This window comes from Vigna angularis, chromosome 11 (genome assembly GCF_016808095.1).
Source record: "Vigna angularis cultivar LongXiaoDou No.4 chromosome 11, ASM1680809v1, whole genome shotgun sequence".
NCBI classification, from domain to species: domain Eukaryota; kingdom Viridiplantae; phylum Streptophyta; class Magnoliopsida; order Fabales; family Fabaceae; genus Vigna; species Vigna angularis.
In genome coordinates, this window is record NC_068980.1 from 21683531 (window position 1) to 21707066 (window position 23536).

Consider the following 23536-nt stretch of genomic DNA (forward strand, 5'->3'; position numbering starts at 1 on the left):
CTAGCAGCATGCCACCATAATTTTGAAACAAGAAATTCAACGAATTCTAATTACATATTAATCATAAAGTTGTTTCTTTTTCCTCTTTAACCATGCTGGTTTATTAAGAAAAACACAAGAATGGCCTTTATAATGATAACATTTTTTTTTTACAATGGAGAAAATACCTTGTAGATCCAAAACTAAAGTCTTGACACTCTTCAAAATCCTTTCTTTACATTTTGTGCTTTAACCCCAACAGGTTCTTGCCATGTTTCACCAAACCCTGCTTCATCTTCCACCCGTTCATCTCTTACCAAATAATGTTGTTGATAATATTTAAATCCCACAAATAGCACGAACACTGCAATTACACAATTCATTAGTTTAGTCGTGTACTTAAGTGTAAGGCACAAAACTATGTTTCTTTTACCAAAATCTCAATACCAAAATGTTGCATTACACCAAAAGGTTGGTGCTAAATCAATGACTAGTTTATTTCTACATCTTAGATGTGACTCTAAGAAACTAAGAACTGTAGTTTTTACAACCCAAATGTGATGATCTTAGTTACCTGACCAAATGCGAGCAACAAGTGATGACAGATTCCAAGCAAGACAAAAAATGGCAAGAGCCACAACCTTTTTGTGAGAACAAGAATCCCAAGCATCATGAAATCGACCAATCCAAAAGTTTGCTTCATATAAATTAAAACAACAGAAGTCATCATTCATCACATTAAGATGAGAACACTCATACTATTAGATTGAGCTAAAGAGTTTATAAGACCATGATATGATAGCTTGTGAAAGAGAAAATGTTCATCTCCCTAGAGCCACTGAAGGCCATTTTTGGACCAAGTAAACACAAGAAAACTTTGGGGGTGGGGACCACTAAGAGTGTATGATGTATGTGATGTGATGAGCATTATTATCTCATAATTGTGTTCCAAAATCTCAACCCTTTGATGTTAAGTCCAATGCTTGCAAGGAGTGGACCCAAAACAGTGAGGAATAAAAGCAAAGATGCTCATCCATGTGATGCATTAAAAGTTTCACACATCCCCATTATTAAATATGCAAAATGCTTAAACCCTAAAGCAGATTTAGAGTTCAATCATTTCAATGGAGGAGGTGTTCATATGGTTAAACCCTGGACAACATATGTGATAGGTTTCCGAACAAGAAACCCAACCCAGAACTCCCTCACAGTCTCTCACACCAAGAAAACAGAGAGATATATGATGAATCGTGTATTATTAACAGAAAGAATAGTGTATGTTTACAAGATGCAGAGTCATAACCCTCTTCACAGGTCTAAGGTCTGTCAACAAACAATGTACTCAATAACTGCCTTCTAACTATCCAATCAATCTATTTATACAATTCCTCTCCTTCTATCTTAATCCCCTTTCCCATTATATCCAAATACCCTGTATCCTAACAATATGTTAATATTTTTTCTTTACAGGACCCACTAAATCCTTACAGTGAATCAGTGAGAAGTTTCCATGACCATAATAAATACATGCACCATCAAACTATGTGGGCCTACACAAATTCTGCAAATTTTATATTTGGCAACAGAGCATCAAATATTACCCTTACCCCTACCTTCTTGGCACCCTAGCAGTAGCCACTTACTACAATCATCCTTAAGTATTAAAAATGAGGAAGCCAAGATCAAAGTGACGTTTAATTTAGAATTTTACCAAATGGAGTTAACTGTGCAGAATATGAGGAGCAGATTCTTGGCAAGGTAAAAGATGCAAAGAAGCCTGAGGCAGTGAGAACAAGATAAGTAATTAAGAACAAAAGACAAAATACGAAAAAAATTAAGGAATTTTCATTGCATATGGAGTGGTGCAAAGAGTGAGAAGCTTTTGCTTTGGCATGTAAATATTGGCTGTGCTCATTTTTGTGTAGGAATGGAATAGACCTAGGCAATAGCAACTCACAGAATTTGGCCATATTCCAAATGGTTATGGAGCTGCCACATCTAGCAAGAACAAAGAACGATATTGCCAACTACAATTCATGAAATCCTTGCCAAATTTATTATCAGGTTATGTAAGAAGGGGGAAGAAATAATGGAAACAAATCATGCTATCTGTGACAAAAGAAAAATACCTTTATGGTGGTACCAGGATCTCCAGAAAACATGGTTCTGAGTTGTGACAGAAATTCATTCAAGTAAGGAAGTATCAACTTTAGCACCCAAATCGCTTCTTCTTCTCCTAGTACATAGTTTGTGCTTTCTATATCTATGACACCCCTGATTTTTAGGGAAGAATCATAGAGTTTAGTATCCAGTAGTAAATTTCTGTCATTTATTTTTCAACATCATGTTGGGATTATTAATTGTGATTACCTGCATATTAGTGATCTGTAGAGAAATATAACAGCTAGGTAGATAAGGCCAAGATAGGACATTGCAGAAATGAGACTGCAGAACCAAGGATCAAGAAGTTCAATTATGGGTTATGTTTTAAGTAGCAAAAGTGTATGTTCAGATGGATTGAACTGTGGTGAGGATTCCTAACCTCAGATTGATGTCCTTTGCATAAGAAGATGAAACTATAGTGAATGTTCCAATCCCAAAGATAAATGTTGATCTTGAGATATCTTTCCACATGATTAAATCCACTGAAGAGTGACATATATAAAAATATTAAAGAATGAGTGGTAGAAATTATACAAATTTTGTCGACTACTTTGACTCTTGCATAGTTCTGAAATGTAGATAAATCACCTAAACTCTGCAGTTTGTTCTGTGATTGTGGAAAGCTATAGCACTCTTCTGCCTTTGGAACTGAATGGTAAAGTTCAATTAGACTTGGAAAAGGCCCAAAACTCAAAAATCATATTGAAGGAAGAACGTTGAATGAAATTAACAAGACCTTACTTGAATCAGCCTTGGAGAAATTTTTGTGAATTGTGGAGAGCTTTTTTATTGGAGGAGATGGTATCACAGTTAGAGGGACAGACAGTAATCTTTCATGTTTCTGATGAAAATGTCTGTCGGTTCTCACAACCTTTTCAGTCTTCTGTTTTTCTGGTACATTCATAAACTCCTTTTCTGGCTTATTCACAACCTTGGATTCTGGTGCATTGATTTCCTTAACATCAAAGCTCTGTATCTCCATCTCAATATCCAACTCCTCATCATCCATCTCTACCTCCTCCTCATCTTCTTCTTCATCATCATGAGAACCACCATCAACATGCATTGGTGAACACTTGACCATGCTGGCATCATCTGAACGGCTAGAAATTACCTTCTCTTGACACACACCAAAATCCTTGCAATTTTCATCACTGTCATTCTTGCCATTGTTCTTTCTGAGCTGCCCAATATTCTTTTCACCAGATTCACCCACTTCAGATCTTTTCCTTCTGGTGAGAATTGGACCACGTTCTAATTTATCAGTACAAACAGAAGCACCAGTTCCTTCATTCTTTTCCTTCCTAACTTGCTTTGGACTCTTTTTTATTGAATCAGAAGATACATTAAGGTTCTTACACTGTTCTACTTTTCCTCTGCCTATTTGAATCTTTTTATTTTCCAACCCCTCAGACCTTCCCAATTTCCAAGATTTTCTCTTTCCAGTAGCAACTACACCCCCAGTTTGGCTGCTCTTCAATTTTGTGCCACCATTGCCTCCTTCTTCAGAACCTTGTTCTGCACTGAAGACCTTAACTCCACCACCAACTTCATCACTCTTCATTCTGCTCTCCCACACTGACCCTGCAACAACACTGCATCTAGCTCCAACTCTTCTCCTACTCATATTCATCTCAATTATATTATACCCTTTAGTTTTTCTTTTCCTTCTCTCTCTCCCTAACAAACTGTACTGTAATGGGACATGAGTGTTTGATGGATACGAAGCTTTCAGCTGAAGAAATGGCGGTTGGTGGGGTGCCACATTGGGATCTCCTTGTAAAGCAACCTCAAAGAGAGAGAGAGAGAATCAAGGGATTGTGTGTGGAGTAAGAGACACTGGTTCTTTTTCTCTTTATTGTGTTCGTGCAGAGAAAAGAAAAATAAAATCAGTGGGGTTGAATGATTAGCGTGTTAATTAAGAGTCACTTATATTACTTAATTCCTTGTATACATAATTCTCCTCAATTTTAAAAAATTCATATTTCTGAAAAATAAAAAATATTGATTAACTCTCTCGTCATTTTATCGAGAAGCAAAAGTTGTATTTATTGTCTCACCGCAAATGCTAAGAGAAAAATTTGTAGTTGTACAATTTTTGTATGAGATATTAACCAATTTTGACTAATGTTAAAGATGAATTGATATTATAGATAATAACGGTAAGTGTTTATGTGATAGTTTATGGTGGGGGAGTACGACATAAAAAATTATATTTTATGATTATGTTATATTTTAATTGACTTGAAAAACTATTGCAAAAATAGAAAATAAGGATGAAACAGAGAAAAGTAAGATAAATTATTTTTAATATAATATTCAAATTAAATTTAAATATAATGGTAATTAAAATATAGAAATAATTTTTTAAAGAATAACGGGCGGATTCTCTCTTAAGTTTTCTTATGGTTTCTTTAGCGTATATTTAAAATATAATAATTGTATACATGTTTTGTTTGGTTAATTTAATGATGATTTTTGCATGGTCATTTGTGGGATGGTTTTTCGAAGCACGTAGGTTTTGACAAATTTCTTTCCAACCCGGAATGGATGACGTGGGTACGTACCACTTGGGGGGTCAGATTGATTTTAAGGTTTTTTTTGTTATAATTTTGAAGTCTCGAATTAATGGTTTTGTAAAAAGTAAACATTATTTAAAAGTGTAAAATTATAAAATAATTTTATTTAATTATGAATTGATTTTTGTTCAGTTTATCGGTGACTTTTTTTTCTTTTTAAGACTGAGTTGGTTTCCATGGATAGTACTGTTTTCGTTAATGTGGGAAGATGAATATGAGTGTTCGTGGATTGTTTGATTATGCTATTTGAGATTATTTGAAAGAGTGAATTTGGTGGAGGAATGTTTTATCATGATAAGATATGTGAAAATGTATCGCAGAAAATTCAATGAAACCAAAATCACTTGCTTGTAATTTAATGATATTCGTGAGTTTGATAACATTCATGTATGGAAGACTTTAGAATCGATTTTAGAAGAAAGGGAATCGATTATGGATAAACAAAAAAAATTACGATCGATTACTGATTATAAGACCGTAGAATCCACTTTGGGGATACTAATTATGAATTTATTTATATTGAGGTTGAAATCAATTATATATGATTAAAATATAATGAAATCAATTATGGTAATATTGTTGAAATCGATTCTGAATTTTTATTAAAGCTATAAGAATCAATTCTAATTCTTATATATAATATATAAGAATTTATTTTGAGTATGGATTGATGTTATCGGTTTAGTAAGTTTGAGTGTCTTGATGTTTGTTTTTATCATCATTAGTCCTTGACACAGTTTGGTTAAATTGGAAGGTTACCTATCGAAGGTACTCTGGTAGTAAAGATTTGACAAGTTCAATGGTTAATGATTAATACCTAATCAATCTATTCATCTCAAACATGTATTTACAGATTTCAGGGTGAATTTTTGATTAATCACGACTTAATCATGACCAAATTGGTGTTAATCATGTTTTGTCATAAACTAATCTTCATCAAGCCTAATCGTTACTCAAGGGTAACTGTTTGGTCTGCATGGCACAACCGCTCGATTCCTAGGTGATATCTTTTTGACATTCTCGACTATGTGGATCATGTGATCCTAGGTTAACTGGACATCCATACAGTACACAAACCTCCAAACTCAAGCGTATGATGATATACAAAGGGATTTTTTGCAAAAAAGGTTGAGTGATTTTTTAGAGTTTTAATTCTAGACATGTGACACATTAGTATTCGTGTACTATAAGAAAGGAAAGGTCACATAATATAGATTATCAAATCTTTCTTAATATAATAATTAAAGTTAATCTACTAAGACATTTCATTTGGCTATATATAAAGGTGGATTTCCTTGTTCTTTTTATCATTGCTCTCATCCTCTTTAAAATAGCCTATTGTTGCATTTTTTTTACTTGATTTTAAGATAATAATGTTAACCGTTCTTTAAGAAGTTCGAGAAAATGAGAAGTCAAGAATATGCAAATTATACATTGTTATCGTGATCGTCGTCAATAGTCAATTCCTCCATTTTGAAGACAACCGAGTGAGAATAAGATTTTGGAAACAAAGGACAAAAGTAAATTGTGAAAGTGTGGAAAAGATTGTTGTTGGGATAAAAATCGATTCCTTTCTGTTCTGGTAGGGATTTGTGTAGGACCGAGAGACGTACCTTTTTGTCGTAATCTTCCTGCTTTCCAATGCTTGAGTTGCATATACCGCTCGGTTGGACTCTGGAGGCCGTTCGGTTGTACTCTTGATGGGAGGAGGTACCTACAAAAGGCACTCTGACGCTCAAGTTAGGAGTGATTTTATGAATTGTTTATCACAGTTGAATATTTGAGTCTCATAGAGTGTGAGTTGAACGTACCTGGCCTTTGGCCTTGTTAGTGTATTTATAAGTGTTTCATAGATCAAATAAAAACAAAGTTACCTGAAGATTCGGTTAGTTACTCATAAACGGCTTATCAATATCTCTAATGAGATATCTTTGGTTATTTTATCGTCTGCTGGACTGTTTAGCCCAATAATAATATTTTGAACGCCGACCTCATTACTATATACCATACATATGCCCCCCAAGTCCGAGTTAAGCGTTCGGCTTTAGCCGTGATTAACTATAGCACTTATATGTGTTTGAGGGAGGTTGCTTTTATTCGCTGCTCGTCGCTGACCGAACAGTGGACCTTATGAATGCCCTTTTGAACTTTTTACTAGGCCGAGTGGCAGTTGATGGGAGTTCTTTGTTTAGAACTTTTCCCGTATTGATCAATGACTGATAGTATCAAATTTTATAAGCGAGACTGTTCGGTTGAAGATGCTTGAATGAGAGTGACTGTTGCTGGAGAACTTCCCAGTAGACGAGAATGACTGTCCGTGGCCCAGGAGTTTTTGAAGAACTTCCCAGTAGACGTTAATGACCGTCCGTGGCCTAGGAGTTCTTAAAGAACTTCCCAGTAGACGTTAATGTACTAGGTGTTCTTTGGCGAACATGTCCTAGATCAGGGAGTGTTTCCCTATATTTTGATGTGTTAGGTGTTCTTTAGCGAACATGTCCTAGACTAAGGATTGTGTCCCTGTATTTGATATTTTGGTCGTTCTTTGAGCGAACATGCCTTAGATTAGGGAGTGTGTCCCTGTATTTGATATTTTGGTCGTTCTTTGAGCGAACATGCCCCAGATTAGGGAGTGTATCCCTGTATTTGATATTCTGGTCGTTCTTTGAGCGAACATGCCCCAAATTAGGGAGTGTATCCATGTATTTGATATTCTGGTCATTCTTTGAGCGAACATGTCCCAAATTAGGGAGTGTATCCCTGTATTTGATATTCTGGTCGTTCTTTGAGCAAACATGCCCCAGATTAGGGAGTGTATCCTTGTATTTGATATTATGGTCGTTCTTTGAGCGAACATGCCCCAGATTAGGGAGTGTATCCCTGTATTTGATATTCTGGTCGTTCTTTGAGCGAACATGCCCCATATTAGGGAGTGTATCCCTGTATTTGATATTCTTCTCGAACGGTCAACTAGTGTCTGCTCTTGCAATTTGCATGCAAGATGTGGTTATCTACACTGAAGAAATCAACTCGAATTTTATATGGTGAGAAAAGAATAGCCAAATAAACTAATGCATTAATGTCAAAATAGGTTGTTATAAGGCCGGTCGGCCAAGCAAATAAGACTGTTCGGTCTTTTGTTCAATGTTTTACGGTCAACGATGAGGAATCTGTATTAAGATGTCTTGAATGAGTTATAGGTGCTTTATGCTTTGTGACCGAACGAGAGAGAGAGAGACCAAAGTTTGCTCAGGCTATACCGTGTAAGTAATAATTTTCTGCACAAACTTTCTCCAGTAATATGGATAAGAGCGATTGGCCATGAAAGGCCAAGCAGTTGAGGCCGAAGGCCGAATACCTGATGGTCGAATACTTGTGAGGCGGAATGGCCGAACACCTGTGAGGTCGAATGGTCGAATGCCTGTGAGACTGAATGGCGAATACCTTTGAGGCCGGATGGTCGAATACTTGTGAGGCCGAATACCTTTGAGGCAGGATGGCCGAACACCTGTGAGGCCGAATGGCCGAATACTTGTGAGGCCGAATGACCAAATACCTCTGAGGCCGAATGGCCGAATTCCAATGAGGCCGAATGGCTGAATTCCTGTGAGGCCGAACGACCAAATACCTGTGAGGCCGAATGGTCTGATAGTTGAGACCAAATACATGATGGTCGAATGGCCGAATACCTGTGGGGCCGAATGACCTAATGCTTGAACACTCGAGGCCATGAAAGGCCAAGCAATTGAGGCCAAATGACCTAATAGTTGAGGTCGAAGGGCCGAATACCTGTGAGGCCGAATGGTCGAATTCTTGTGGGGCCGAACGACCAAATACCTGTGAGGTCGAAGGGCTAAATACTCGTGAGGCCGAACGGCCGAATACATGTGATGTCGAATGACCGAGGACCTGTAAGGCCGAATGGCCGAATACCTGAGGCCGAATGACCGATTACCTGTATGGCCGAATGGGCGATTACCTATATGGCCGAATGGCCGAGTACGTGCGAGGACGAATGGCCGAATACCTGAGGTCGAATGGGCGAACACCTGTGAGACCGAATGACTGAATACTTGTAAGGTCGAATGGCCGAATGGAAATTGTCTGGTTGGTAGGTTGAACGACTTGCTGAAGTATTGGTTCCCTCCTTTCCCAACTGTTCGGGTTAGTGTGATGAGATTGTTCGACCTTCGTGCTTCTGTTGCATCTTCGTGTTTTTCGTGGTCATCATTGGGTTTCTTCAGCTTGCTCTCGGCCCCACGGTAGGCACCAAAATGTTTCGGTAGGGATTTGTGTAGGACCGAGAGACGTACCTTTATGTCGTAATCTTTCTGCTTTCCAATGCTTGAGTTGCATATACCGCTCGGTTGGACTCCGGAGGCCGTTCGGTTGGACTCCGGAGGCCGTTCGGTTGTACTCTTGATGGGGGGAGGTACCTGCAAAAGGCACTCCGACGCTCAAGTTAGGAGCGGTTTTATGAACTGTTTATCACAGTTGAATATTTGAGTCTCATAGAGTGTGAGTTGAACGTATCTGGCCTTTGGTCCTGTCAGTATATTTATAAGTGTTTCAAAGATTTGGTTAGTTACTCATAAACGGCTTATCAATATCTCTAATGAGATATCTTTGGTTATTTTATCGTTTACTGAACTGTTTGGTCCAATAATAATATTTTGAACGCCTATTACTATATATCACACACTTTCCAAACAATATAAAATCTCAAAGGAAAAAACATACATCTTCTTTGAACCACCAGAGTCTAAATTTTGAGAAGTACCAACCACAACACACAATAAAACATCCCCAGCCACGTCAAGCAATATGCAAAACTCCGGTCGTGCAGACATGACCATCGCCAAGGAGACCAAGGTTTTCTTCTAAAAGTTACGCCAACAGTCACCTCCTTATATATATATTTTAATTTAAAACTTAAGTATGGTATATGATAATATTTAATTATATTGACGCAGACTTCATTACTACATATTTAAAAAAGTTATTTGTAGAAGAACTCAAACCAGTTTTGAATAACTTTAAATATGACATCAAAATGCTCCAAAATAAAAATGGTTTGGAACAGTTACTTACCATAAGATGCTCGACTTTTACTTTCAAATCAACTTTGAAGTTGGTGAGAACGTGAATCCCATCACCGTTAGTAACCCAAGAACATATTCATATAAATTAGTTTCATTGACTTCCCTGCTCTCATTTTATTAATATAAACAAATTTGACACTTCATCTTTATACATAATCCGTTAAAAATTATAAATACTAAAATAAAAAATGCTTATTATTAATTTATTAATTTACTTTGATTCCTCCTTAAGAAGCAATAATAAATATTCATATAAAAAATATACCATATGACCGGACGGTCGTCACAGTCCACAAACTCCATATGACCGGCCGGCCAACAAAGCAGACAAAGGCGCCGGCCGGGACGGCCGATCTCATAAGCGTAAATGATTAATATTAAGAAGATTAAGGTAAATCATGTTTAGGGGTATTGGACCGGGATTGGGCCGAGATTAAAATATCGCTAATCCTAAACTCATGTCCGAAAACTATAAATATAAGTGAAAGGTAAAAGGTAGGGAGAGACAATTACTGTGCATTTATTACTGTCATTGTCATATTAGATTACCGAACGGTTCAACTGACTTTGGCATCGGAGTATTTTTAACCGATACGTCCCAGCCGGACGAGCAAACAAGAGACCTAGGAAGCAAGACCGGACGATAAAGAAAGACAAATTGTGAAGGAACTTAGTTACTCAGCCCCGTAACCGAAACAAAAAACTTCTTAAAAATTCCTTGGAACTCTTTATCTTCCGCATTGCGTCCAATGGATGGAATCGTTAGGCTTCTATTTATTATTTTTATTCAGTTTCGTTTCTTCATATTTTTAATTTAATTTAATTTTATTTTGTATTAAGTCGATATCATTTCGTCATTTGCATTAGTTTTGTATAAGGAGTGATAATACGGTCTTTGTAAATATTATGGCTCAGTAATATTTTCAATTTTTTAAAAGTTTTTTTTACGTGAATTGTTTTGTGCTATATGACAACGTATAAGTATTAATGTGACAATGTCAATAGTGTATTCAATTAAGTTATTCTTTTAATTGAATAATATTGTTCTTATTCAAAATATAGTTGATATTAGTTTACTTCCCAAATATAAATAAATAAATTATAAAACTTATTCTATTTTATAAAAAATTATAAAAAATATTATTTATTTTATAAAATTGATTTAAGTAGATAAAATAAGTTAAATGATGTAAAATATGTTAATAATTTAATTTAAATTTTATGTGAATATTTATTTTATATGAATTAAATTTATAAATAAGAAAACAAAGAAAAATACGTTTTTTATTGGTTCAAATAAAAGATATTCACGTATGCTTTACATTTTATTAATTTAATTATATATTATATTTAATAAAATATTAGTAATGTGTGCAATATTAACTATCTACATTTTATTAATTTAATGAAAAAAATATTCTCTAAAGTCACCTATGAAATATATTTGTAGAGTTCCTCGAGTACTTTGTTGGTAGTGTAGAAGTGCCTTAATTTGATATTGCATTACCTTTAGTTTTAAATAAAATCTAGATATGGATGTGCATTCTAGCAAAAGTTGATGTGGACTTTAATTTGATGAAGTAAGAGGGTGAATATAAACTTAGCATGTGTTTCTTCCTTTACAGTTTTAATTATTGGTTTAAACGAGTATTTGTGTGTCAATATCAAGCGAGTCATCGTTTTTTTTTCGGTCTCAATTGGGTCCATAAATTTGTTAAAATGAATCAATTAAGTCCTCTCCATTAATTTATCAGTAACGCTGTCTAACTCTGATGACGTGGTGCACATATTATTAGCTCAGTTATAAGGATTAAATTACGTGGATATTTATATTTTAAAAAACAGTTTTTGATGTGGCAGGAAATTAGGGATTTTTTTCCTGAACTTGCATTAGGGATATGTTTTTTCAGAGTTTTCATCATTCTTCACCGTCTTCGTCTTTCCTTTTGAGCCTTTTCCTTTCTCAAGGTTTTGGTTTGCACGGTGGAGATGGATGAGCTGAGGGAAAGAGGTGTGTGGTTTCAAACTGGGCCACACGAGATCCGACTCTGGATCCGCGCCGACGCCGCTGATATACTCCGGCCAGACTGCTACTTCGCCAGCGGTGAATGTTCTCCCCACCAGAACATCTACCTTCCGGGAAGATCTTCGCATTCATCTGCCCCACCGGCGATGAATGCTCTCTGATCATGTTATTTCTCTTCACCATTTACCATCCTTACCCAGTAGAATTTTCTCTAATGGAAAGAGCCGGGGTTTGTGCATCTTTACGTAGCAGGGCCGCAAGGGTATTAATCAGGATGCCATGATTGTGTGGGAAGTAAGGGTATTGCTTAAAGAGAGACTGTTAATTTTAGACACTGAATCATATTTTGGATCTGTATCTGTGTAGGATTTCATGTCTGAAGATATGATCTTTTGTGGTGTTTTTGATGGGCATGGTCCGCACGGTCATCTTGTTTCACGCAAAGTTAGGGATGATCTACCTCTTAAACTGCTATCATTTTTGCATTCTTCTGAATCAAAGCGAAATGGGTCTGGTAAAACTTGCTTCAAAGGGAATGTAAAATCTGATAGTGTAGAATTTGAGAAAGATTCCTCCACAGAGGATAAAATGAACTTTATGTGGATTGCTTCTGCAGTGGGAGCACTGCTGTGACTATAGTGAAGTGGGTAGTAGAAGAGCACCATTTTACTGTTATGATTGTTTCCCATTCTTTTTCAATTTTCTTGATTTCTTATCTTACCAGGGTTCCAATCTGTTATTGACAATGGCGCAAGGGCAAGCTTCCTTTCCTCTCCATCTTTCTCTGATTTTTGATTGGGTTCTCTTGGGATTTTATGTTAGTGTATTGCGGTCTTGAAATTGGGATTTCTGGGATGGTTCATTGGATTTTTTATGCAGGTTTTTTATCACATTTTTGGAAGTTGCAGTTGAATTGGGATTTTGATTTTGTGTTCCCATTTGTGAGCTTGAAACTGTTAGGTTTAATTGAATTTGTGAGTGGTGGTTGTTGTTGGTGGTGGTGCCAGTGGAGCAGCGACGGGGGAGGACGTAGAGGGGGAGGGAAGAGAAGAGCTGGTGTGGAGCGTGTCGTGCGGGAGACGGTAGATCGAAGGCTCTCTAAATGTTAGGTGAAATTGAGATGGTAAAACACGTCACTCACTAAATTTAATCACAATGACATGTCCTCTTAAAAATAATTACAACTCAGCATTTGTTAACACCGTTTGAGAACATTTAACGGAAAGGACAAAATTGGCTCAATTTTTCAAAATGTTGGACTAATTTAGACACTTGAAAATATAAAGACCCACTTGAGATTTACTAACAAATATGAGGACCAAAAGAGGGTTTAAACCTTAATTATTTACAAGACTGGAATCATGGGTTGGATATTTTATTTTATTTTTCAAATGGAACAAATGCAAGGTCTAAGGAATGAACTCTAGTCCTAACACTTCTTTAAGATAGACTTCATTTTTGGTCCACATTTAAGGGGACTTTTTCAAAGCACCTTGACCCCAATCAACAAATTTATCGCACTAGCTTTCTCTCACAGACTCGTTTTTTTTACATCATTTCCTTCACATCTCACATAAACTTTTTTCTCATATCATTCTCTTCAAACCACAAACCTACTTCAATATCTAAAATCTTAAATTCAGATGCAGAGAACACTCCCCCACCAATCCCAACATCTTGAACCATCATGACCAATTGATTAGGTTAGGTAAATTAGAAATTCAATCTTCTGATTTGATTTGGTTAAACAAAATAAAAATTCAATAATCTTTGATTTGTTTCTGTAACATAAAAATCTGTGTTTGTCTGTTTCTGTTGTTTTTTTTTTCTGCTTTTGTATATAAAATTTGGTAAAAAGAGAGTATTTAGCTTTATGAACTTTTTTAATAAAGGATTTTTCTATTCTATGAGTTTTTTTTTCCTCAACCTACATGGACTATGGCGAAATCCTACCAAATGGGTTAACTTAACAGGTCAACTTATTGAACTCCTGCATCACAAGTTTTTTCTCATCTTTGGTTTTTTAGTTTTCTTCTTCAGCAGTTGTGTACTTCATTCAGCTCGTAGATACTTCATTTTCCTTCATTCCATCTTGTTCATCTTTTATGTACACACATCTTTATTAGTTAACTTTAGTTTGATATTTTTTATTTATTTTCTTTAAAATTTATATTTATTTTAATTATATTTTGCATGTATAGGATTTCAAAACTTAGTTAAGAAAATTCATCAGATTTCGATGGTTAAGAAACTCATCGAAATTTAAAATTTTATTTAGGAATTCACTGAATTTCAAAATTCGGTTTAGAAAATAATAAAATTTAGAAATTTATTAGATTTTGAAATTCAATTTTGGAAGTCAACATATTTCAAAATCCAGTTTGGAAATTCAATAGATTTCAAAATCTGATCTTAGCTTTAAAAATGCACCACTGAATTTTGAGTTTCAAAATCTGGGAGAAACATTCATTGAATTTCAAAATAAATAATTTAAAGATAATAAATAAAGAGAATAAATAATTTAAAGAGAATAAATAAAGAAAACAAAAACACACTAAGTTATTTAAGCTTCTTATTTTTTTCATCAACTTTTTTGAGCTGTGTACATGCTCTACCGAGCTACCTAGACTCCCCTCTGACTTTTCCGAGACATTCACTTGCTCCATCCAACAATCTGGGCATTCAAGTTACTCCACCAACTTAATCTAGCTATGTAGATGCCTCACCAATTTAACTGATTGACGTTATACTCCTCGAGCTCTCCACATGCTCGACCAAGCTCTCCTCATGCTTTGCAGAGCTCTCTTTATACACTCCATTAACCAGATTTTAAAAATTCAAAAAATTTGGTGAATCCTTTAATCGAATTTCAAAATTCGATGAACCACTTAACCAAATTTCAAAATTTGATGAACCTTTTAATTGGATTTCAAAATAGAGTGAACCCTTAAATCAAATTTCAAAATCCAATTAATTTGATTTCAAAATTTGATGAACCCATTAACCATATTTTAATATCTGATGAACGTCTTAAAAACAACGTGGTGCAAGGGAGTGTAGAGGAGCAAAGTTCAAAGGAGTGACACTAAGTTAAAAGAAAGTGTGTTAGAAGAAAGTGTGACGGTGGGTGGTGGGATAATTATAAGAGAGGAAATTTTTTTTTACCCTATTTAGGAGGCTAATTTAGACACCTAGAAAAGTTTGAAAGTGCAGAAAGAAAACTTATAATATTTTTTCTTGGCCCATTTTAGCATCTTCATATAATGTTAGCTTTTGAATACATTTTCAGTCAGGCTATATGATTCCACAAATGTTTAGGCCTTGACTTATATATAATGCTATTGGGGTATTCTTTCTTCCAATACCCCATCAAATTTCTCCCCGACTCATAATTTGTAAATTTTCAAATTTTTCTTTTCGAAACACACTAGATCAATTTCAGAAATATTTCTTCGGAAAACACTCATCAATAGTATTATGGATTTTCTTTTTCGAAAGTATATATAATGTCTCTGAAAACATGAATTTGGATACCAAATTCCCACCACTCACCTTTGTTTCAGATCAAGAATTAAGAGAAACCTAAATTTTCGTGATGAGGTGCAGGAAGAAATTTGATGGGTGCAAGAACAAACAACCTTATTGTAGTTGTAGGCAAAGATCATACTGACATTTTACTTGACAAGGTTAACTCTATTTCACCTTTGATATTCTAGTTAAAGTAGCGCTTGCCATTATTTTTTTGTCAAATCTTTCAATAGGGTTTTTTGTTAGTTTCCATATATTGCAAGACTTTTGCTTCATAGACCTTATCATTTTCTTCTTATCATTTTATTTAATTTTGATTTTTTTAGAGTTTTATTTGAAATTTACCTACTAAGTGAAATTTACCTACTAAATGGTGTCGTTTTATTTTTCTAAATTACATTTAGTACATTTACCATGGTACATCATGCTGCACCGCACCGTATTTACCATTAAGAAACTCAGAAAATGAATGCTGCACAAACACATCTTCTTGTGTATTTTGTATTGAATTCAATTCAATGGAAGTACAATGTTGTCTACAGTTTGAAGGCTCTCAATCCACCAACAAAAGATATAAAAGAATGAATTGAATAGAGACAGTCGGATTCAAAGCTAATAATAATTTAAGTTTAAAAAATTCGACTTCCCTATCATCTTTATTGATAAACCTTTTTATTACAAACTATTTTTTTTTTAAAATACAAAAATAGTCAAATAAAACTTTTCCCTATTTGTTGTTATTTTTTCATTACAAATATTGAAAATTTTTAAATCTTGGTATAACTCCTTGGACCAATATGATAATCATAGCAAGTGAGTTTGGTCTAAGTTGAGGGCAATGAAAATTTCGACCTACTTCCACTAATCCAACCTTTTGTTATATACACATTCCATCTTTTAAAAATAGACCAAAAACTTTATTGTTATAGACTGATGGTACCCAACCAATAATAAAAAGAAAGGTTAAAATCTTTTTTTCCCTCTAATTCTTTTAAAAATTTAATAAAATCTCTAAGTTTTATTCAGTTTAATTTAGTCTTTTAGTTTTTAAAAATGATTTAATTAGATCTTTTATGTTAGATTCACATTAGATTTCAGTTAGAATTTAAACATTAAATCATTCCACATAAAAAAGATAATTTGAATATTTAGACAATGAAATGATTTAAGGTATAAATTATAAGGGAGATCTAAGATTAATATAACAGAAACGATCTAATCAGATATTTTTAAAAATTAAAGAACTAAATTAAATCAAATAAAAATTACGGATTGAATTGAATTTTTTTTATAAGAATTAGAGGAAAAAATATATTTTAGTAAAAAAGAAACTATATAAAATATTACATGAAGATTACGAGTAAACACAAAACAAGAATTAAGTAAATAAACTCTAAACCCCAAATTTTAAATAAATTAACCATTTTATTATAAATTAATAAATATTAAATTTTATAAAAGTTTATATTATATAGGTCATGGTAATCAGGGCATTGGTCATGAATAATTAACAAATATTGAATTTTAGTTCATAGTTAAATTTGATATTAAAGGAATTCTAACTTTAATAATCATTAATACAATTTTAATTTAGAGAATAAAAATGCACATAAGTATTATACAACTATTCTTAATTTATTAGAATTCACACAAAAAAAAGTTAAAAAATAATAAAATAATATAATAGTTTTAACTTTATTGTTTAGTTTCTCTTTATTTTTAACCGCTCCTCTTTGATTTTAATAATGCTAAAATTTAAAATACAATTAAACATAAAAAAGCTTAAATTAACATAGAAAACAACAAACGAAAGTAAAAATATAAGCAACCCGCCTATTGATCTCATTCAAGCATATTCAAAAGTGCAATCTTTACATCATAGAAGAATTTGAAAAAGGCTAGAAATTTCAAAAAAATTGTTTATTTATTTTTGCAAAAATTAAAGATTGTACTTTTTAAGCTTTTATCTTTCAAGTCTTTACATCAAACTTTCTCTAATGCTTTGTTCACTTGAGGGTATTTAAAGAAGATGATTTGGAGAAAAGTGATTGATTTGAGGATAAACTTTTTGTTATTTATTTGAGTGGATTTGGAAGTAATTGAAAGTGAATTTGAAAGTAAAATTTGTGAGAATTACTGTAGGATTTGATTGATGTGACAAAATAAAAAAATTTGTTTAATAGATAGAAGTTAAAGATTACCAAAATGTCCCTAGTTATTAAAGTAATATAAAATGATAATTGTTAATGTTATATTTAATTTAAAAAATTTTATAAATAGAAAATTAAAATTAATTATCAAAATTAACTTTAAAAAGGTAAAAAAATTGTAATTTAGTAATATAATTTAATCATAATTGATATAATTTTATAATTTTTGGTTTTTGTAATCAAATTGAATATTCATAATAAAAAAAGTGAATATATCAATAATATAATTATCTAAAAATAGAAAAAATATAAAATTTATTTAATTAGAAAAATATATGAAATGATATGAGGTAAGAACATCTTATCATTGTAGAAAACAAGTTCAATAATAATAACCTTCGTTAAATGAAAATATTATATATGTATACCAACTTTCATCTTATAAGTTAAAATAAATAATATTTTTAAATAATCTGGTAGTGTTATAAATATCAGAACAAAAATTTACTTTGATTAATAATATTTCATGTACCACGTATGATTTAACATAATAAAAACAATGACTAATAAAATTATAACTATGGAATGGATACAATGGTGTGTTACACAGAGCTTAAATAAGACATTTTTCCAAAAAATCATCTTAAATCCGTGCAGACGTGCAAAGATGGGAAAAAATATATATCCCGCAAATCATCGCTTTTACTTACTCTCAAATCCGTAAAAGTGAATATAAAAATTCGTTCAAATCCTTCTTTGTTAATCTGCAGTAATAGTAAATCTTCGCAAACGAACACTATCTTCAAACTGTCAAAAAGATATTTTACTTGTTTTTTTGGTAGAAATGTTAGAAATTCTAATGTTTGTTGTGTTTAGAAAACAATTATAAAAATAAAAGATAAAAATATTTTTTATCTTTAGAGAATGAGTTATATGAATTTTCATTATTTTACCTAGTAAAGTTAAGTTGTTTCAGATTTCAACATAAATATATAAATATATTGAAATCAAAGATCATTAATTATACCTTAAATAGTGTTTTAGGATACTGGTTAGCATTCTTATTATATCATGTAAGATTAATGTGTTAAGATCCAATCTCCTTGGTATTTATTTAGATAATCTTTCAGTCGATAACTAATGTTAGTAAATATGAACAAGTAATTGAATTAATATTTATGTTGCTTGTGAACCATCTATTACATGTTCTGAGATACAAGACAATCTCATTTGAACCTCCTAGTAGTTATTAAAGTGCAAGACAATCTAAGTAGTTTAGTTTGAAACTATTAATCTGATACACTTATGTGTAATTAAGCCGTATAAAATAATCTCTATTATGCATAAAATCAAACATATATGGTAAAAAATTGATTTATTTTAAATAATTTTAATAATGATAAATAATGCGCAACATTATATTTTTATATAAGAAAATATACGATTTCATCTATGTTAAAAAATCTTTATAATGAATGTCTAGAAGTTTTTTTCTTTATATATCTCTTTGAAAAATATGATTATTATTTGTGTAATCTTCATATATTATAATTCATGTTTGATAACATAATCATTTAATTCTTTTTTGCACATATAGAAGGTTGATCTTCCTTAATCTTCAAGCTATAAAATATAAACTTGTAAGAATATTTGATAACCAAATGAGTTTATGAAATCCTACAGTACCTATAATAGATAATAATAAAGAAAGTATTATAGTGATTCAGGGGTATTGGGTGTGTGTGAGTGAAACTTTTTCCTTGAATCTAATAAGAGTAACTTCAGCATTGACAATGTTTTGCTTTCATGACTGCTTTTTATTTACATTATATGATATGTTGAAATTTAAGTATAGAGACCAAAAAAGAAGTGCAATGTTTCTTTGGATATAATGAAAAGTTCATATTCAACATAATTCTTTGCAAATTTAAAATAGAAGTGTGGTAGGATCTTCTAAACATAATGAAGTCCTTCCTCATGGACTGCTAGATAATGCATTTTATTAAATTAATATTTTGGAATTTCGACAACCAAATTGTCTGATTAGTTATAGTTCATTGACCTCATAGTATTAACAACTTTATGTGTGTTTCTGATGAATTTGATGCTGCCGAAAGAGTTGAAGGGATATATTTATGTATACAAATTATTGAGAAAGTGACCCAAAAGCCGCATTTCCAGAAGAGTTCTTCCTTATTCAAAGCAAATCAATAAGGTGCAGCTGTTACAACTTACAACTGCTCATTGTTCTGTTACCTTCACCTTTTTCAAGGTCAGTGAAGCCACTTCACCAAATTTAAACCGCAATGTTAGTTGTGAGAAAGGTAAAAAAAAGTGTCAAAAAGAGGATATGTCCTTTAGAAAAGACAAAAGGAGATGGTTCGAAATTAGAATCTGCAAGAGAAGAGATCTGAGTGAAGTGAGTCACAAAGAAAAAAAGAAACAGAAAACAAGTGTTTCATATATCATCTTTCTCTGTAGATATTCACCTATACCATGATACCTAAAGCTACATGTATAACAAGTTATAAACTATCCTTCAACCTCGTGTAAGTTTAAAACTCAACAGTATCTAGAAAACCAGAAGAAGTCTTTTGTTTCTATAGCAAACCAAGATGAACTAAAACTAAAATTGAATCATAGAATCGGTGGTGGTGGAGTCTCCCAAATATCAAACACATTCTCCTCACTATGAAGCGCGAAAAGCCTGTCCCCTCCAATGGAAAAGTCACATATTGAACCTCCATAGCTTCGTCTGAGTCTAGAGGTCAAAACCCATTCCGGGCCACAGAAAACCGAAATGCAATCATTCATGGAGGAAAAAAGCTGTCCTTCATGCAGTGCCAGTTTTGGATAACACGGTTCATCCGGCATCTTCCCCTTCATCAACCTACTTCTGGAGCTCCACCTAATGCTCGTGGCAGCAGAACTTCTCAAATCCATGAATCCCAAATCCTCAAACTCATTCACCACACAAATGGAACTATTGTCCTCCATGGCAATGGCATCCCTCACCCGTTTCTCATCCGCGGTAAAATGAGCGCCCATATCAGACCAACACCACACCATCTTCTTCTCCCTGAAATCCAAAACACTAATGTAACAGTTGTCTTTCCTGGGAAACATGGTTGCCACCAACAAACAGTTACTCCCCTCCAACCACTGAAGCTTATCAGCATCCCCAAGAGACCACCCCAAAGGCTCGTAGAAAAAATCTATCTGCTTCCCTGTAACCTGGTCCCAAACCCCTACCCCATACTCATTACTCCTCCCTTTACAGCTAGAAAATATCTTGTAATCTGAACTGAAACTCAAAGCCCCAGCAGTGTAACTCTTCACCTGATTCTCATGAGAAACCTGAAACTTGTACCTAAGCTCCCCACTGTGTGAACTGAACAGCCCTATCCCACCATCACCCCTCCCAAGGCGTTCGCTCACTCCGACAACAACGTTGTCCGAGTCAACCCACCCAACATCGTTGACCCTCTGGAAATCGAGGCTAAGAGGAGGGTGTTCATCCAACATCCAATCATACACATGAACCATGCTGCCATGCGCAACGCAACAGCCTCCATCAGGGCCTGCGCGAATGGCTGTTCCGTCACCCGGGGCCTGGCCCTGCACAGACCGCGACAACCTTAACCTGTTGCCGTCGAATGGGCCCCACTTGGCAGCGCGGACGTGGTCCAAGAGGCCGTAGTAGAGGGCCTCCCGGTAGAGGAGCTTCTCCGGGATGTTGGGTGGGATATGGAGTTCCCCGGTTCGGAGCAGATCGAGGAGAATCCCGAAGCAATCCGGGTTGCGATCCAGGAACCTCTGGCCCTCCTTGTTTGATGATAGGAGCAGGTTCCAATTGTCGTCGAACATTGCACCGAACATCGAATTGCGCCCTGCATTGGCGAGGGTTGTTGCGGTTGTTTCCATCACCCTGCCACCTACGTTGAATTTCACACTGTCTTTCTGAACCCCCATGTCTCGATTCCTCGCAAGAATGTGGCTTTGGCGAAACCCAGATGGGGAGGGAGATGGGTGTTCGATTGAACGCCTCCGCGGGGTTGAATTGAGCGGAATTGAATTTGATGATGGAGGATGAACAGAGAAAAGCAGAGAAAGCAGAGAATGGGCGGGAATAAATATAGATGATTTTGTTGAAGAGTGATGAATGAATGATTAGAGTTGAAGAATTGTAATTGAAGGAAAGGGTATGTGTGTCTGATAGGATGAGAAGACAGAGATTAAGCAACCGGAAAATGATGAGATATAGGGAGAAGTATACATGGGGATGGTTATTGTATTGTACTGTAAGAGACGACGGCTTTTTAAAAAAGGGTTTTCTGAAAATGTGCGTGGGATTTGGTGAAGGAATCAAGATGGGTGGAGCGGTTGGAATTCAAAACCGAATTGACTCTCTTTCGTCTTCCCCTCTAAGTCAATTCTCTCTGTTTTCTTCCTTCTTTTTTTTTTCTTTTTGTCATTCGTCCGTTTGATTCCTCGGCACAATGTTTACACAGATAAGGATGGAATGAATGTAAAGGAAGTTTATTAATTTATTTTAAATCAGAAATGGATGAAGGGATATCACCAATGAAATTAAGTAAGTTGTCACTGATAAAACAATGACTTAAACGTCTTTTGCTCCTCTTACTTAATTTGGTCTTATACTTTTTTTATTTAATTATTATTTTTTCATTTCGGCATTCATATGTAAACTTAATCCTTTAGGTTTTTTAGTCTCAAATTAGTTTTAATTTATGAAAATTAATCTAATTAGGTTATTTACGTTATTGTACAAACAGTATTAAAAATAATGTCACGTATATTTTTGAGTCTTTTAAATTTTCTTTTTCATTTTTATTTATTTATCACTTTAAAGTTGTATCACATCACATATTCTTAAATTAGTTTCTATATTTATTTTATGATTTAATTTAGCTTTAATTTTTATTAAAATAAAATCATATTGTCGTTTTTCAAATTGGAACTAAATTTATTTTTTATAAATATTAGGATGTTACTTTTATACATTTTTATTAAATATTTCTAAAAATATTTTTAAACTAACTTCAACTATATTTGTGAATTTCATTTAAATAAATTATTTTTAAACAAATTTTTATTAAGGATAAATTAGTCATTTAATCTCAAATTTGGTTAAAATAGATCAAGTATATAAAAACTATTAAATTTATAAATATAAATACAAATTACATATAATAATTTACACATATCTATAACTATATCTAAAGAGGATTTCCCTTTGCATACACAATTCATATTCCTATTTTACTCCTTATAATATAATTGATGTTAATTAATTTTTTAAGAGTAACCACTATTTTGAATTTTTTTAAATAAAACTCAATTATAATTAATAACGAAAGAAAATAATAAACTAAAATAGAATTTTTAAATTATTTTTATAAATTTAAATATCAATAGATTTTATTTTTAATAATATAGTATATTTTAATTAATTATAATTAATAACGAAAGAAAATAATAAACCAAAATATAATTTTTAAATTATTTTTATAAATTTAAATATCAATAGATTTTATTTTTAATAATATAGTATATTTTACTTATAAAAAATAAAGTAATTGACGGGAAACACGAGTATTGTCACACCTGTATCCATATTTTTTAAATATCTATATTATATCATAAGTTGATATAATATAATTTATATTATTTTGTAAAGTTATTATGCAAACACTTGATGTAAAAATAAAAAATATGTAAACTTAAATCATTTATAATAATTTAAAAAATAAATTTATTATATTACATCAAACACATTTTTATACTATCTTCTTACTTTAAATATAATATAGATACAACAATTACATAAAAAAAATATTTATCAAAGACTACTTAAACACATTAAAAACAAACCCTAAATTCTCAATAAAATAAAAAAAGAGAAAATAAATTCTTTGTTTTTGTTGATAATGTATCATATGTGATCGATGACCCTTTAGTTTTATCAATTACAATTTTGAAATGATTATT

The 23536-nt window shown here is 33.1% G+C and overlaps 2 protein-coding genes across 3 annotated transcripts; both read right to left on the minus strand.

The window, feature by feature from the left end:
* LOC108334302 (reticulon-like protein B21) lies at positions 1-3951 on the minus strand. Of its 2 annotated transcripts, none has more exons than XM_017570068.2 (9): positions 2884-3951; positions 2731-2790; positions 2522-2624; positions 2350-2424; positions 2109-2253; positions 1937-2006; positions 1691-1756; positions 554-676; positions 1-343 (listed from the first exon to the last, which is right to left on the minus strand). In XM_017570068.2, the coding sequence occupies exons 1-9, from the start codon at positions 3773-3775 to the stop codon at positions 201-203; spliced, it is 1677 nt and encodes a 558-aa protein (XP_017425557.1). In that variant the 5' UTR covers positions 3776-3951; the 3' UTR covers positions 1-200. The 2 variants fall into 2 exon arrangements, 1 of the variants encoding a protein (XP_017425557.1); XR_008246261.1 differs by having other exon boundaries at positions 207-343; positions 1937-1977.
* A 16005-nt stretch (positions 3952-19956) lies between these two features.
* LOC108318841 (BTB/POZ domain-containing protein At4g30940) lies at positions 19957-22034 on the minus strand. The gene has a single exon (XM_017556291.2). It carries the CDS (start codon positions 21494-21496, stop codon positions 20162-20164), a length of 1335 nt encoding a protein of 444 aa, XP_017411780.1. The 5' UTR covers positions 21497-22034; the 3' UTR covers positions 19957-20161.
* Between the last annotated feature and the right edge of the window lie 1502 nt (positions 22035-23536).